Source organism: Dysidea avara, chromosome 12, assembly GCF_963678975.1.
Source record: "Dysidea avara chromosome 12, odDysAvar1.4, whole genome shotgun sequence".
NCBI classification, from domain to species: Eukaryota; Metazoa; Porifera; class Demospongiae; order Dictyoceratida; family Dysideidae; genus Dysidea; species Dysidea avara.
In genome coordinates this window covers 22,543,585-22,559,386 of record NC_089283.1, presented here as the reverse complement: position 1 = coordinate 22,559,386, position 15,802 = coordinate 22,543,585, and the positions used below count along the sequence as shown (strand labels likewise).

At 38.1% G+C, this 15,802-nt stretch overlaps 2 protein-coding genes across 3 annotated transcripts in view; one reads left to right on the top strand and one right to left on the bottom strand.

Annotated features, from left to right (window-relative positions):
- Positions 1-1,222: 1,222 nt before the first annotated feature.
- LOC136240596 (beta-hexosaminidase subunit beta-like) lies at positions 1,223-6,929 on the top strand. Its single transcript, XM_066031607.1, has 14 exons — positions 1,223-1,623; positions 1,674-1,757; positions 3,630-3,676; positions 3,741-3,851; positions 3,902-4,003; positions 4,056-4,160; positions 4,590-4,669; positions 4,730-4,858; positions 4,905-4,988; positions 5,042-5,114; positions 6,071-6,214; positions 6,264-6,385; positions 6,612-6,719; positions 6,765-6,929. The coding sequence occupies exons 1-14, from the start codon at positions 1,278-1,280 to the stop codon at positions 6,832-6,834; spliced, it is 1,605 nt and encodes a 534-aa protein (XP_065887679.1). The 5' UTR covers positions 1,223-1,277; the 3' UTR covers positions 6,835-6,929.
- Positions 6,930-7,040: 111 nt separating this feature from the next.
- LOC136240591 (myotubularin-related protein 2-like) overlaps positions 7,041-15,802 on the bottom strand; it is a 15,074-nt gene continuing 6,312 nt past the window's right edge. The window contains exons 10-22 of one of the 2 annotated variants that reach the window (XM_066031602.1): positions 15,637-15,732; positions 14,847-14,891; positions 13,157-13,243; positions 12,465-12,578; positions 11,500-11,688; positions 10,828-10,974; positions 10,481-10,600; positions 10,351-10,430; positions 9,717-9,852; positions 7,933-8,046; positions 7,595-7,777; positions 7,218-7,276; positions 7,041-7,164 (exon numbers count right to left, since the gene is read on the bottom strand). In XM_066031602.1, the coding sequence (XP_065887674.1) occupies positions 7,223-7,276; positions 7,595-7,777; positions 7,933-8,046; positions 9,717-9,852; positions 10,351-10,430; positions 10,481-10,600; positions 10,828-10,974; positions 11,500-11,688; positions 12,465-12,578; positions 13,157-13,243; positions 14,847-14,891; positions 15,637-15,732 (1,365 nt within the window). In that variant the 3' untranslated portion in view covers positions 7,041-7,164; positions 7,218-7,222. The remainder of the gene's footprint in view (positions 7,165-7,217; positions 7,277-7,594; positions 7,778-7,932; positions 8,047-9,716; positions 9,853-10,350; positions 10,431-10,480; positions 10,601-10,827; positions 10,975-11,499; positions 11,689-12,464; positions 12,579-13,156; positions 13,244-14,846; positions 14,892-15,636; positions 15,733-15,802) is intronic. The other variant, XM_066031601.1, reaches the window with a different exon arrangement.

Below are 15,802 nucleotides of genomic sequence, written 5' to 3'. Positions count from 1 at the left end.
CAACTCTCCATGCATCATGCTGCAAGGTCAGCCAGAAAGCTATAATTAGCGGCGGCAAATCCAAGGGGGGGCACATGCTTCCTACACCCCATAACAGAAATACTCTAATATTATATAGCTAAGTTAAGTAATCATGTAAGGTTTCCAGTTCCTGTTAGGTTAGGTAATCCTAAGGCTGCAGCACATGTTACTGTCAGACCTTCAGTGCTGGTCACTGTAAAGTGCTAATAATAATAATAGAACGCCACTACACACAACTATTGAGAATCCTCTGAGTATGAAAGCTAGCATCTGCATGGGCACACTTAGCCTGCCAAGCCGAATATTTTGCAATTGAAATGTACATGGTCTTGTGTATGCCACTCTCCAGGCCTTATGAACAATTCTACACAAAAATCAACAGCATTCAGACTGCTTAAGTGAGTGTTTGAAAATCTTTGCTACCATATGTATATTGAACAGAGTTGACTCTTTACTGAGAACTATTGATGTATACATACATCTTTAGTTGCTGATCACTAACCAATGAAATCTATACAACTGCAAATTATTTAATATGTGACAGTAAGCCTTTTCTGTGTTGTTTCTTTAACATAGATGAATATGGTTTCCTGCATGAAACATTAATTGCCACTTTGATTTATATTAGCTAGCTAGCTATATACGCATGCATGGCTTGAATTCATTCATTGCCAGAGATCAGTGGTGAATGTTCTATTACAGAGTTTTAAAATGATGCATCTTTATCTGTTACTCATAACACCTGTGGGCACCAATACCATCTACAACACCTACCCAAATGTACTTGTGACTCTTTTAACTCCCCCCTCTGCAATTAGCTAGTAAGATTGTGGAACTCCTTACCTTGAAGCTACATGTAACGACTATGGTCACTTTACACAGAAACTGCAGAATTACTTTATTTCATAATCTGTTAGCTATACGCTGTAATTGAGGTTTGCATATTTAATAACTTAGCAAACTCTTTATTTTGCCATTGTAGTAGTCAGTGTAGTACATATGTCATGAGCCCGGCACATATGAGGCACTAAATTTATTCTTGTGAAGAAATTCAATCAGCCAGGTCTATATATAAGCTATCAGATGAAGACCTGGCAGAGAATTACAGGCAGGCATGCAAGGTTTCCGTGGTTACCGATCATGATCACGATCATGATCATCTCGACATGCAATATGCGTCTTATTTCCGGAAATTTGATAGTCCTGTGTATGCGTACTCTCGTCTCGTCACGCACGTCACATCACGAGGAAAGAAAATGCGATCTTACGATGTCGGAGTGTGGTTGGCTGTGCTCTTCACAGCAGTGACCAGTGATACTATTAATCCTGTGGATTATCTGTGGCCTATACCATATTCAGTTAAATGCGATCCGGGGCTACAATACGGCATAGATGACGCTACGTTCACTTTTCAAGGGAGTGGCCAGGGTGGAGAGCTGCCAACACTAACCTCAGCCTTTGAGCGGTACAGGCCATTTATAGTGCCAGACACTATGAAAGCTAAGAACCCTAATGTTAAACTGGGTGTGGATATGCTAGAAATGTTGGAAGTGAACGTTGTATCGAATGACGAAACTCTGGCACTAGAAACAGACGAGTCATGTGAGCACCCAAATATCACCCTGCTCCTAATAACAACTCATCTCACACAGATACACTAGAATTCAAGAATGAGACTACTACAGGAGTCTACAGTGCCATACTGACAGCAACAACTGTGTATGGGGCTCTGAGAGGTAGTTATTGTTATTGTTCAAGCTTTACAGTGACCAGCACTGAAGGTTATATACCAGCTGTGCCAGTGTGGCCATTTATTTATTTGTTATCAGTTTTGTCAAAAGACTGGGTTGTACAAAAGGACATGCCTCCCCACAAACATATACATACAGTAACACAAGACTTTACTAGCTGGCCATTCTGTATCGTGTTCACAGTGGCTATTGACACCAACAACACCGAAAGCTATTGACACTGACCAGAACAACTCAATTATCAAGACTAGTTGTATGAATTTGGTGAGTTTGAGGTGAGCTAGGGTTAGTGACCCTCCTGGCAAGCGGGCCAACCCTAATTCACTTCGAATTCACCAAAAACTTACCTTCAATACAAACACATTATGCTTAATGGACAAACCTCAGCATTAGGGTCAGGTTCAGCATTGGTTTCTTGTTCACCGGACATGTTCCTTCTTAATAAAGCGTCTTTCTTCACTTGCATTTATATATATATATATGGTGGAAAAGAAAGGAAAGTGGGTAGCTGGGACTGGTGGTTGGAGTACACAGTGTCCATGGGTCAGGGATTTACTTTAGTCAACAATTTTTTTTTGTTTTCTACATTTTTTGTCCATAATCACCAAAATCATTATTATGCCTGTAGATAAGAAGCAAATTGGTACAAAGAAGTTAAGCCAAATAACCAGGGTTTGAGATATTTAAAATATAATAACAAATGAAATCCACACAAAAACAGTCAAGCTGTAAAATCAGGTACAGCCTTCAAAAGCCTGGGTGGGAAAGTTGTGAAATCAATGGTGGCGTTTTACAGTGAAAATAAAGCAAATTATGGTAGCTCTGCTCAGTGTGAACTACTTATTGGCTACAGCTGTCCGTGATTGATCCAGAGTCTGATATTGTAACAATGAAAAAATGGGTTACAATTAGTGTTGCACCGATAATCGGATCGGTTATCGGAAATACCATATAGTGGCTGTGTTTTTTTGTATATCGGTATCGGATCGGTACCACAATGAAAAAAGTAACAGATACAGATATTTGTATGTATATAGAAATACATGCTCGTGATGTTTACAAATGCATCAAGTTGCATTTTCCTGTATTACAATGTTGTTATTACTGCTTCATTATATTGTCAGCTGTTGTTATAGCAATACTGCTGCTATAAACAAGCTAAATTGACCTTTCACAATCAAATTTCTAGTAAAAAATTGCTACAAGATAGACATGCTGTGCTATATCGGATCAGCTACATTTATCGGCTTGAAAATATTATCCAATATCGGTTACTGGAATATCGGCAAAATCTCATATTGGTGCAACACTAGTTACAATCCCAGGAGCTATAGATACTACATTTTAAAAAATAATGACTGCTCTATTAGAATATTGACTGGTGTTCATATACTAGGCCCACCCCTATGCGTGTGTATCGTATGTATGCGTTTGTGTGGTCGGGCATATAGCCAAGTAGTATGGTAAAGTGTTCCAGGTTTTGATGCTCAGCTATGCCCTGTTGCTGTTGTTTCTATGAACAAGAAACTTTATTCAGCCCATCCAGCTGTAACACCAATGGGTACCATGCCAACTGTCCATGTCTCACGTAATGGGTGAAGGTCCAGGTGGTTCCCATACCTTCACCTGTGAGACATGTTACAGACTTTTGTGATTCTATTATAGTCCTGCCTCAGGAGGATTTGCCTACACTGACTCATAGCACACAGGTGTCCCAATGTTGTTTCACTGGGTAGGCATGACCATGCTAGCAGTAGCTGAAGGCTTTACTTTTGCTTTCTTTTGTGTGTGTGTAGTATATGTGTGCGTGCGTGTGCACTAGCTATTAATCCTGATACTACAATATAATCATTGCAGGTATTGAGACATTTAGTCAGTTAGTTCACCAAGATGATACTGGGGCTGTGAGTTAACATGTCATGTAAATCCTACTACTTAAATTAGTTACAACAATCTGTTATTCTCTAGTATTATGTGTCGGTGTGCACTATATCTGATAAACCACGTTTTCATTTCCGTTCCATTCTGATGGATACTGCAAGACATTTTATCCCATTAGAAGTGATATATCGACATTTGGTAAGCTTGTTCCCAATGTGGTTGTATTATCAACTCCCATTGACCTAAAGGATGTGATGGCTTATGATAAGTTCAATGTTCTTCACTGGCACATTGTTGATGATCAGTCGTTCCCTTATCAGAGCTATTCATTCCCTGATCTGAGTGGAAAGGTGTTAAACTTATCATATGATTCTTGATATTACTTTGATCGTTGATCTACAGGGTGCTTACGCTCAAAATCATGTCTACTCACAATCGGATGTGGCCGCAGTGATAGAGTACGCTAAAGAGCGTGGCATCAGAGTGATACCAGAATTTGACACTCCTGTGAGTCACTTATATTTTGATCTATATGCAGTGTAGGGCCACCCATGGGAAGATGTGACTAAAAACAGGACTGTGACTAGTTACCATCAAGATCTACACTGGCAGTGTTTTGACCCAGGCTCATGCCAAAGGTTATGTTACCACCACCATTCCCTCTGACTTGCTTTTGCCTTACCCTATCTCTTAGGAATGACTGAGCCTTGTCCAACTGCTGTTCATGTGGAGCCTTTCATCACTTTCACTTCGGTCTTCAAAGTTCTCATTTGAATATTTACTACTTAACTAGGTTTCTTTTTCAGTAGCTTGAAATATTTCACAAAAATAATAACTCCCAAAGGGCCCTGTGGTGCATAAACTGACCAGACACTAATTTTGGTTGGTTCCAGTGTACACAGATTACATCATCGTCATGGTAATGGTTGCTTGTAGGGTCACACTGCTAGTTGGGGCAACGGACAACCTAATCTTCTAACACCTTGTTACAAAGTCAATACCACCATTGTGACCGGGTATGTGTGTGTGTTCTGTGTGTGTATACCACCTCACTAACTGATGGTTAACATTACTAGACATGGTCCAATTAATCCCATATTGGAGTCCACCTACACTTTCCTAGAGTCTTTCTACAAGGAGATATCGGAAGTGTTCCCTGATCAATATCTTCATCTTGGTGGGGATGAGGTGTCCTTTACTTGTTGGTTAGTGACATTGTTGACAACTAAACCTGTTACTTATCAACTATAGGGAAAGTAATCCTGATATTAAGAAGTGGATGGCTGCAAAGAATTTAACTAAATATGCTAAACTAGAAGAGTATTATGAACAGAGGTGATGAGTCCCTAACATGTTACGCTAACATTATCACTACTCTGTATATGTAGACTAATTGACATTGTTGATAAACTAGGAAAGAGTTATCTTGTGTGGCAGGAAATATTTGACAATGGTGTTGAGGTGAGTATGAATGTTAGTAAAATGAACCTCTCTTATCCAGGTAGACTACAGAGTAGGTCACATGTATTTCCCCAACAGTGTCCATAATGGCATGTGTGATTGTACAACTTGACATGTTGATACCGACCCTTTTAATATAATATAGGGCTTGCTTTCAGTTACAAAATAAACCATGTATTGTGTTGTAGTAGCTGTATAGCTGAAGGAAGGGTTGTGGAGCTGCAGCATATATGGCATGGTCATATAATTAGCACGCTAGAATAATAATAATACTGAGGTGATTAATTTGAAGCTTTCTTCACTGCTTTAAATAAATTCGCTTGCATTGTTTTGTAGGCCTGCATCAAATATGCCAGCCTAATAAATGCATAATAGGTTAGTGTGCTATGCCAGCATAATGCTAGCATATTAGGTGGATATTTCAAACTATGGAGCTTAATTCCTTGAAGATAAAATTGATACTCTCTAATAGAGCAGTCAGTGGAACATGTCAACTGATTTAGAGCATTCAAATGCATTCAAGTCATTTTGTAGTGAAACATTCTAATAGAGCATTCACTGGTTAAAATGTTCCAAGATAATTGTAAGAAATGTTGTTAACCTAGGAGCATAATGGGAAGAGTATAATAGGTGAAAAATTTGGGAAATTCCTTTGGATAAAATTTTGAGCATATTTTGACTCTACCTGAAATATATGCATTATTATTGACAGAACCTATTACATCACTATTATAAGTGTTTTTTGTCACCTTCTTGAGTAGAAGGAATGCCTTTCCTGTATGTGAGCATTAGTAGGCATCACTCTGTAACTCCTTCTTAAAGATGCAGAGGTATCATTAGGACCAGTATTGGTATAGCATTATGGTACCTGGATCAGAAGATGATGGCCAGGTTCCACTATAGTAATATTATAGATAACAGTTGTTGACATCATTCTTTACACGATTCCTCTTCAGATCAGAAATGACACAGTGATCAGTGTATGGAAGGGAAACAAGTTTCAACAAGAGATGGAGAGAGTGACAGCAGCCGGTTATAAAGTAATATTGTCAGCTTGTTGGTATCTTAACCACATCTCCTATGGGAAAGACTGGGTTAAGGTATGTCTTTTATCATAAAAAATGGTATCAAGCTCTTTTTGTAATATAGTATTATACCTGTGACCCACAAAACTTCAATGGCACTGAGGCACAGAAGGAACTTGTGATGGGTGGAGGGGCAGCATTGTGGGCAGAATTTGTGGATGGTACCAACTTACTGTCTAGGCTGTGGTGAGTATAGTTGTTAATGTACACAATCCTGGAATAGGCCAATTTTATGTAATCTTGACTTATAGCCTACAGTATGTACTCAATATACTTCCATCTATCACTCTAAATGAGCTGAATGAAGTTCAGCAACCTGGGATGGGGTGTTGTTATAAGATGCTGACATATATATTGTATGCTATACTGAAATTGTAGCATTTAGAAAACTTGTGTAATTGTTTTACCACAGGCCTCGTGCTAGTGCTGTTGGTGAAAAGCTATGGAGCCAAATGGCCAGGACTACTAATGCTAACAGTGCAGCACCTCGACTACACAACCACAGATGTCGTCTACTGAGGTAACCTTTATTGCTCACCATCACGTGTTCATTTATCTGTTTCAGGCGAGGTGTACCGGCTGAACCAATAGAAGGACCGAGCTTCTGTCCAGAGGAATATGTACCACACTACTAAATACAACTTTTGATGATTGTAATAATATATTGTTCACATTATATATAAGCTTTGTAGCTAAAAAAATAATAATAAAAGGAGCATTGGTCAACTCACATTATCAGAAAATTGCTCATCAGATATCATCTACCTACTAAAACAAATGTCGGAATATTCAATTATGTTTGAGCTGTTTGAGCTTAAAAGTAGCCCATTTAAACTGCAAATAAAAGGACACATGAAAGTTATTATAGCTTTATAAAGATACAATATGATTACAAACAATTATTATAATTAATATACGGATGTTTATCTTTTATTCTTTTTATCAGGAGGGATGACAACATAGTCCTATATAGAAGTAGATAACCATGCAGAATAAGTTTTGTATTATAATACCGTACCCTAGCTATACCTCATCAGTCTCCTTCAATCTCTTCTGACAGCCATCACACACTCTGACCTGTCAATATGTAGTGCATTATAAGAATTGAGTTTGAGGTATATAAAGTAGACATGGTTATGTTGAAGTGTCCCTATCAGTGAGGTGTCCTGATTTTAGGTGCCTAAATGTGTGTACACCAATACAGATAGGGTGTCCTGAACTCTGTATGAGACAGTTATCTATTCAATTATATATGGTGGTTAAATTAAACACCTATCTCAATAAACTCCTGGGTTTTCAGTTATTATTCGTTCCACCTACAAACATGCTATAAAATATAGCAAAATTCTGAATCATCTCTAAAAGCTTTCTATTATGAGATATATGGACTCTTACAGGAGCAGGATAGCCAAGATGGGGTAGACTGTGTTGCTGACTAGAGCATTGGTTACAGAATATGTCTCCACAAGCTCGGCAGTGGTGTTTGCGACGGATGACAGTAAACTCCTTCCTGCAACTCTTACACTCACTGACTTGATCATCTGATGCCCACACCACCATGCTAGACACCTTGCTAGCCTAACAGATAATAGAAAAAGACACACAGTAGCCAAGTAAACATTAAGGGGGGGGGGGGGGGGGGAAGAATTGATTTAAATGATAGTGCCAGTCATCCACATAGGAAGGCCATATACAAAATATAAACAAATAAAGAACATCTTGTAGATGCTTACTTGTTGTGTTATGGTCTCTTCTTCATCTTTCATTGATAATGAAGTGATATCATAACGAAGGAAATACTCATCCCACAATTGAAGTCTTCTAATGTTGTACTCCGGCATTAACACCTACAACAAATGCTGAGTGATAGTATCAATACTGTTGTGATAGGTCGTCGTGATCGTGACAGTCAATAGCACAGTGTGGCAGTAGGGGGAGACCAGGTGGGCTAGAGTCCCTCCACTTTAATTTTTGAGGCTCTCCACTTTTCTAATAGAGCGGTTCATGCACTCAAATATAACAGTCAGGTACATTTGTATGGTTCTGTTCAAAATTGTTACCACATTAACTTCTTGAAAATTTTTGTGGGGACATGCCTAGAATAAGATAGAACATGTTTCAAATGCTGAAACACACTATACGAATTATTTTGACCAGTCATCACTCACAATGAACTAGGTGAGAAAACAGCTAAAAAGCATGACTATTCTCAAGAGAAATAACATTTCAGCCAACCATGTGACAGTACATGGTTGGCCATGGTGTCAAGAGCAAACACGTTCAGTTTGACTTCATTACAAGGGTCATAACAGACTATGTACTTTTATGGTTTCTACAAGAAAATAAATGGAGAAAACTTTGATTGGTCATAAATAAAGGATCAGACATTTGAATGAAAAGATTTTAAAATGTCTTTAAAATGAGCCAAACTTCAAGAACTTCAGCTCAACGATAGTAGTAGTGAAATCACTATCACATGCTATTAATAAGTACGGTAACAAGCCTGCACAATTTTATTGGTTGCCCATGCAACTACATTGCTTATTACAATGCCCTGTCACCTACAAGCATACTTCCTGCATGGACACAATTATAAGTCATATTAGGTATTAACCAAATCTTCGTAAGATTTTGTCATTCAGTTTTTCATTAGCTACAAGGCTAGCTAATATTTGCTATCACTCAACACTGGCAAATACACAACTCAGTCTCTCACAAATATGGTTTCTCTCGAAGGAATAAAGACTAAAAAGACAATGAATTTCCTTGTAGTTTAAAAAAAAACTTCTCTTACATAAATGACTGAATGTAATGAAGAGTTTATAATGCATAACTGGGAAAGACACTCTCCTCAGTACTTACTGTTGATAGAACCAGAGTCTATGACATTGCTATCCATTAAGCGTTGGTAGCAAGCAACTTGTTAAAACCTCAAATATTACTCAATAAATATCTGTTTGAGCCCTATATATGACAGACAATATATCACTCATTCCCAGCTATTCAGAAAAAATGAGCCCTTATGCCAATATGGAGTACTCTAACTGGACTCTCCAACACACATAAACTTGATCATCTATAGACCTTATTCATTTAGAACAGTAAGTGCCCTCTGATGTCACGTGAAGCCATAAAAGGCTCCCTATTTGCCATGGTGATGGTCTTTCGGACGCCATTTTGAGTTCTAAAACTGGGCGAGCACAACGGTTGCTATCATGTTACCATAGTTATGGTACTGCAAATGGCGAATTTGGCGGAGAATTGTGATGTTACTATGGTTTTGGTACTGCAAATGGCGAATATTGGCGGACAACTCCTTCGCAACAGATTGTAAGCGCTATGAAATTAATTCAGTGAATAAGGTCTATAATGCACCAAATTTGTTTTTGATGCAGCACAAAAAATGGCAGTGATGAGAAACTGCTTTTAAGTATCTAATACTGACAGGCTATAGGTCTGTATGTTTATATGTGCTTTATTTGGATAGAGTGTGTCACATGCACACAAAGTGGCTCACCTCGTCCAGTGGCCGGTAAGAGTCACTGATGTAACTCTCTTTAGCTGCTAGAACGTGTGCCCATAGTGACAGGGTGGAGACGAATGACTTTGTTGCATTCTTCTGCCATTCTGAGTTGACCAGGAACGTGCCAAACCTTGATCAATCAAGATATAAATCAAAACATAAGCAATCAAACTACCAATTTGATTGATAAAAGCTATATTAAAAGATAATCAAAGCAGACTTCAATATATATGTACAGTGTTTGATCAATCAAGATATCCCAGAGATCAAAATTGGGAAACAGAATAAAACTATTGAATTCAACTGACGAAAGATACATAGTGTCTGATCAATCTATCAAGATCAAGACACAAACTGATTGATAGTTTGGTAAAATATTCCATGATTGACCTTGATATAAGTAAAGCAAGAAAACTTTGACAAGGAAATAAATAAATAACAAATTATCAAAATTTTTGGGCAAAACTTGTAATGAATATGACCCAATTTTGATATGTAGAGAATTTAAGTCAAATTTTCCAAACTTATTTCTATACGGTATGTATTGAATCAAACTAGAGAAGTTGAGATATGAACGCTACACCACTGTGGTATGCTATCAACAAAAGCCCATACTTAAATTCCTCACCATGATGTGTTCAAATGGTCGGCTATACATAGCAACAACTTAGAGTTGAACTCAAATGCTGTCGAAAACTGCCTGTGGATCTTAAGAACACCAAACACTACAATATCTAGTTAATGGGGTAAATACATACCTGCCAAACACAGTCTAAAAATTGTAGAAAAATCGGAGACCTCTCATTGGGAGAAGTAGAATAACCCAGACGGTCTTTAAATTTGTGTCCAAATGAAAGCCACTCCTTTTCAATAAGCACCTACAATAATTATGGTGACCGCTAACAATACTGATTTCAAAATCAGAGAGGGGTCAATCACGTACTGCTGATTGCAAATCGTATGATGAAGGATTTAAACACAGCAAATCCAAAGATATTTCTAAAGGGCTAGCTAAAGAGACTACCAAATTGAAATCTACTATTGTGCAACTACAGAAGATTCATACTCCATGTAAGCTGTGATGGACCCCTCACACATTACTAACAATAAACCCGTCAATGGTACGGTAGTATGGATCCATCATGAGCTGAGATAATGAGGATAATTGAGAGGTGCGGTCCCATCCATCGCTGCAGTGGACAAGTACACTACCAGATTGCTTATCCATAAACTGGCTAATCACCACTGAACTCTGCAGGCAAAGAAGATGTTGTAAGCATAAGAACAAACACTCCATCTATGCATAGTACAACTACAAATAGTGCTTATCTACCTCATTAATCAGACCACCTCATTATAGTGACCATGTCAAGTAGGTCCCAAACATAGCTAAGGTGTACTTCATGACCTCATTAATAAGACCACCTCATTATAGTGACCATGTCAAGTAGGTCCCAAACATAACTAAGGTGTACTTCATGACCTCATTAATAAGACCACCTCATTATAGTGACCATGTCAAGTAGGTCCCAAACATAACTAAGGTGTACTTCATGACCTCATTAATAAGACCACCTCATTATAGTGACCATGTCAAGTAGGTCCCAAACATAGCTAAGGTGTACTTCATGACCTCATTAATAAGACCACCTCATTATAGTGACTATGTCAAGTAAGTTACAACTGTGAACGTGACCTTCACTTACTCCACTACTCATAATTCAATCAATGCATTACAATATAGCCACTACTCTGTACTTGGTCTACATATAAGTACCTTCATTATCAAGCTAATAAATGATAGCCACTGGGTGCTCTCAAGCATTGACAACCACCTAGTATTAGCCGACGAGTGACACACTAGTCTCAGCTGCTCCAAGCTCTCCCTGACCACATGAATATTTGGAATATCAAGGTGAACCAACTTGCAGTCAAGATATCTTGAGATATCCTCCGTTCCCTTGCCCTAAAGACACAAGCATACATTCATGAAAATAAGCCCTACTGATGTAAAGGCACACCCCCAAAAAGAAGCCTATGACCATTATTGTGTACAAAACAAAGAGGAAATTTTGATGGAAGTCAAATTTTATGAATTTGTCAAAATCGCCTTTAAAAGTTATATAAATAAGGAAACAAAAGTTTCACAGTTGCCTGGAGAATGCTACTAGCGCTTGTCTAGAATAAATTGTATGCTTGACCACACTGTACTGCTCCTACTCTGCAATGGTGTATGTTGATGACTTGCTCTTCTTTGCTAACAAATTGATAGTTGAGTGCATGGCCACCATGTATGTTGCTCAAAATGGGAACCAGAGAGGAACTACAATATGGCATATATTAATTATACTGTGTGTGGTTTGAAACAAAGATAACGAACCACATCAAAAGCATGTTCACCACGGGTGTACACAACCTGGACTTTTCTGGCCTCCTGAAGTACTCCCACAACACCATTGTAAGCAAAATTTTGGAAAATACTGTACAGCTGTGTACCAATTTCAGGTTAAGAGGAAAAACTTTTGTGAGGTTTGGCTTAAAACTGTGGAAAAAAAATTGCTCGTCGAAACTTTCCCCACATTTACGATATACCATTTTGTGATTTGTCACCATTTAACTTGAAGGTGACGAAGAGAGCCAACCTTTTCTTCTGTTGAACTTTCATTAAACAATAGCTTAGGAATTAGAATCGGTTTAGGAAATTCATTCTCAGACTTAACACACACAACACTTATGACTCACCATAATCTTGTTGCCACCAGCAGCAAGAACTGAGCGTGCATCAAAGATAATCATTTGTCGCTTGGGAGCAATCTTTAGTGACCCCTGAATCAGTGATTCATCTTCAATAGAAGTCTACACAAAAAATGACAAAATACCATATATGGGTGTGAAACACTTCACATTGGAGACTTGTTAAAAATAGTAAAAATGACCATATAAAGACTTGGGATATACATTACAACTAGTTTGTTTTTCCACTAGGCAATTTACCACATACAGCTTCTGTTTCTACTATTTACGTATATCCGTAAATGTGATCAAATTTGTGAAAAGGTACTTTCCATACACTACACATGAGCAAACAAAATATTATAACAGTTGATTCCTTATACTGATTAACCTGCTTTTTGTGTCAAAATAATGCCAGATATTGTAGCTTCACTCATAGAAAATTTCAGATGGTTATATGCAATGATAAAAACATTACAAAGTTTTAAAGTTCAAAAAATGAGTAAAATTTTGTATGTGAACAAGGTACCTTTTAGCAAATCCGGTCATAAATGTTTAACATGGAAAAGTATGCAGAGTATATATCCAAAAAGCAAATTTTGTTAGACTTACAGAAAGTTCTATGCTATTGGTACTTATATATACATACGTACTGGACACTACTCATAACCTTAGGAACAGCTGTGATGGTGATGTCATACCTTGCTTGAGGCTCCACTCAGAGGTTGGGCACATCGCATCATGAAGTTCTGATTTTTGTGCACCCATACAAGTGCGGGTAACCTCCCCTAGTAGAACACACAGTGTTTATAATCACAATACTGTACCACTACAGGAGTGATTAAGGGCTGTACCTTGAGGACTCCAGACACTAGCTAAGTCTGGGAAAGTGTGCGTGTGTGTGTGTAGTGTGTGTGTAGTGTGTGTGTAGTGTGTGTGTAGTGTGTGTGTAGTGTGTGTGTGTGTGTGTGTGTAGTGTGTGTAGTGTGTGTGTGTGTGTGTGTGTGTGTGTGTGTGTGTGTGTGTGTGTGTGTGTGTGTGTGTGTGTGTGTGTGTGTGTGTGTGTGTGTGTGTGTGTGTGTGTGTGTGCATGTATGTGACTACTGAGCCCGTGCATACCGCTTCAAAAGAAAGAATAGTGTTAGGCATGCCATAAAAATAATTTTGAGCCTGAATATGTGCCCCAACAATCAATTACTGAAAAGTGAAGTGGCCATTACACTTCGTTTCCAGCCTGTTACACAGAGTTATAAATGAAGAACAGTACAAGAAGCATCTCTGCAATCAATCCAGTTGATACAGAAAATACCGGCAATAAGCATAATAGTCAACACAACCGCAGGGAAGCCATATCACAATATCATGAATTGACACTTTGTGTTGTCAGCGAAAAGAACTGGGACACAAAGGAGGACAAAGGTAAGTCCATGATGTGTGTATTGTATGTACTGCGATTGGCGAAAAGGCACATCTCGGGATGAAGCGATGTCAAAATCAAGCCCATAGCCCTATGTCGAACAGTGAAGAAATCAAGACCGTAGCCATATCCATTGTTGAGTTAAGCTTGGCTGGAGACATCTGTTAGATAGTCAGTAAGCATAAATAGAAATTTGTTGGAAGGGTTTAGGGTCACCAATACTGCCAATTTGTCATAAAAGGAAAGGCAAGGCTGTTTTTCTGGGTGATATTGTTAGGCAAGAAAGCCATGATCCCTAATATACAGTACTAACATACTGTATGATACTTATAGCAGGGGATAGTATTAAGTGGGCGCTTGGTTTTTAGAATTAATACAACATTAACTTGTGTGAGTTGATTATATCAACTATGCGGACCACATCTGTTTAGCATTTGATGATTTCATTACAGTACCCTAGAAGACTGCTACATCAGCATACACTACAGTACATAGAGCTAACTACTGCAAATCTAGAAAAATTTTGGAGATGAAACATTATTACAGCGAATTTAAACACAGCACAGCTAGAAATAAAATGTGAAATGAAACTACTGATGTCAAAGTTTGTGTACGTGAGATAGCCACTACAAGTGTGCCTGCTAGCTACCCTGTAATTCAGAACGCTAGCAGCTTTGCTGGATCAATCAGTGTCATACCTCGATATATACAGCAACTTGGTGAGCCCACCCCCAAACCTGACAATACAAAGCTCCTCGTGATACTGTGCTGAATAGTAATGGAATTAACCATGACACCAAATTCCTCCATGGATTGTGGTATAGCTAGCAATTAGTGGATTGCTATTTAGCTATAATTGTAAAATAATTAATTTTCGTTGATATAGGCGATGACAAAAATGTAGATAAAAGGTTTTTGTAGTTTACGGTATGAAAAACACATATAGTACATGTACACACATTCACAAAACATACCTTACTACGAAACTTAGAAGAGCCTCTAGTAATCATGTCTAAATTCTGTAGAAAATAATGGAACAATGTCACAAAAGTTTGCAGAGCTTGTCTAAGCTGGTTGTCATCTTTGGGCCAGAGAGGGACATTTTCTATATACGTGGGCACTAAGACAGGTTCCACAGTATGAATACATACAATAATTGCAGAGTTGGGTTGTGACATGTTACAAATGTAACGTGCTATGTAATAATATCACTTTTGCAGTAACAAGTAATATAACACGTTACATGATGAAGTAGTGAGTAATATATACATCCGGAAATTGTAACAAATGTAACGCGTTACTTCTTTTAAGGCGTATTGTAGTCAGACTCGTGATTGGTTGCATTTTAGGCCCAGACAGCACTGGAGACAGCATAAACAAAGAGTGATAGTGTATGGGGAGTGCCTTTGAGGCCAAGACGCTAGAGCAAAGTATGTGTTTTGTGGCTGAATTACACCAGAGAAACCTGTGTCACTTGTAGTTGTAGGCTGGTAGCTTGTATTTTAGAAGGTTGGACTTACTTTATAGCTAGTAACAAATAAATGTAATATGTAATATATTACTAGTTACAGCCCTCAGAGTAACGAGTAATATGTAACTTGTTACTTATTGCTGTGTGAAATATGTAACTGTAGTGTGTTACATGGCGTAAAGGTAACGAGTAATAAGTAATGAGTTACATTTTTAGATTAACAACCCCAACTCTGAATAATTGTAAATGTGTGGGTCGTGTTACGTATGTACAATTACATCACAAACACTTACATCACATGACTTTGGAAAATAAATAAGTTGTGGGTAAGATTGGCAGATCTTGTAATCAGGTCCATTAATGGCTGATAGCGTCCACCGCTTTGAGATCTAGATATGCATGGCAGACACACACACACACATATTGACTTTAAATCTATTATAACATGTTACAATGCTA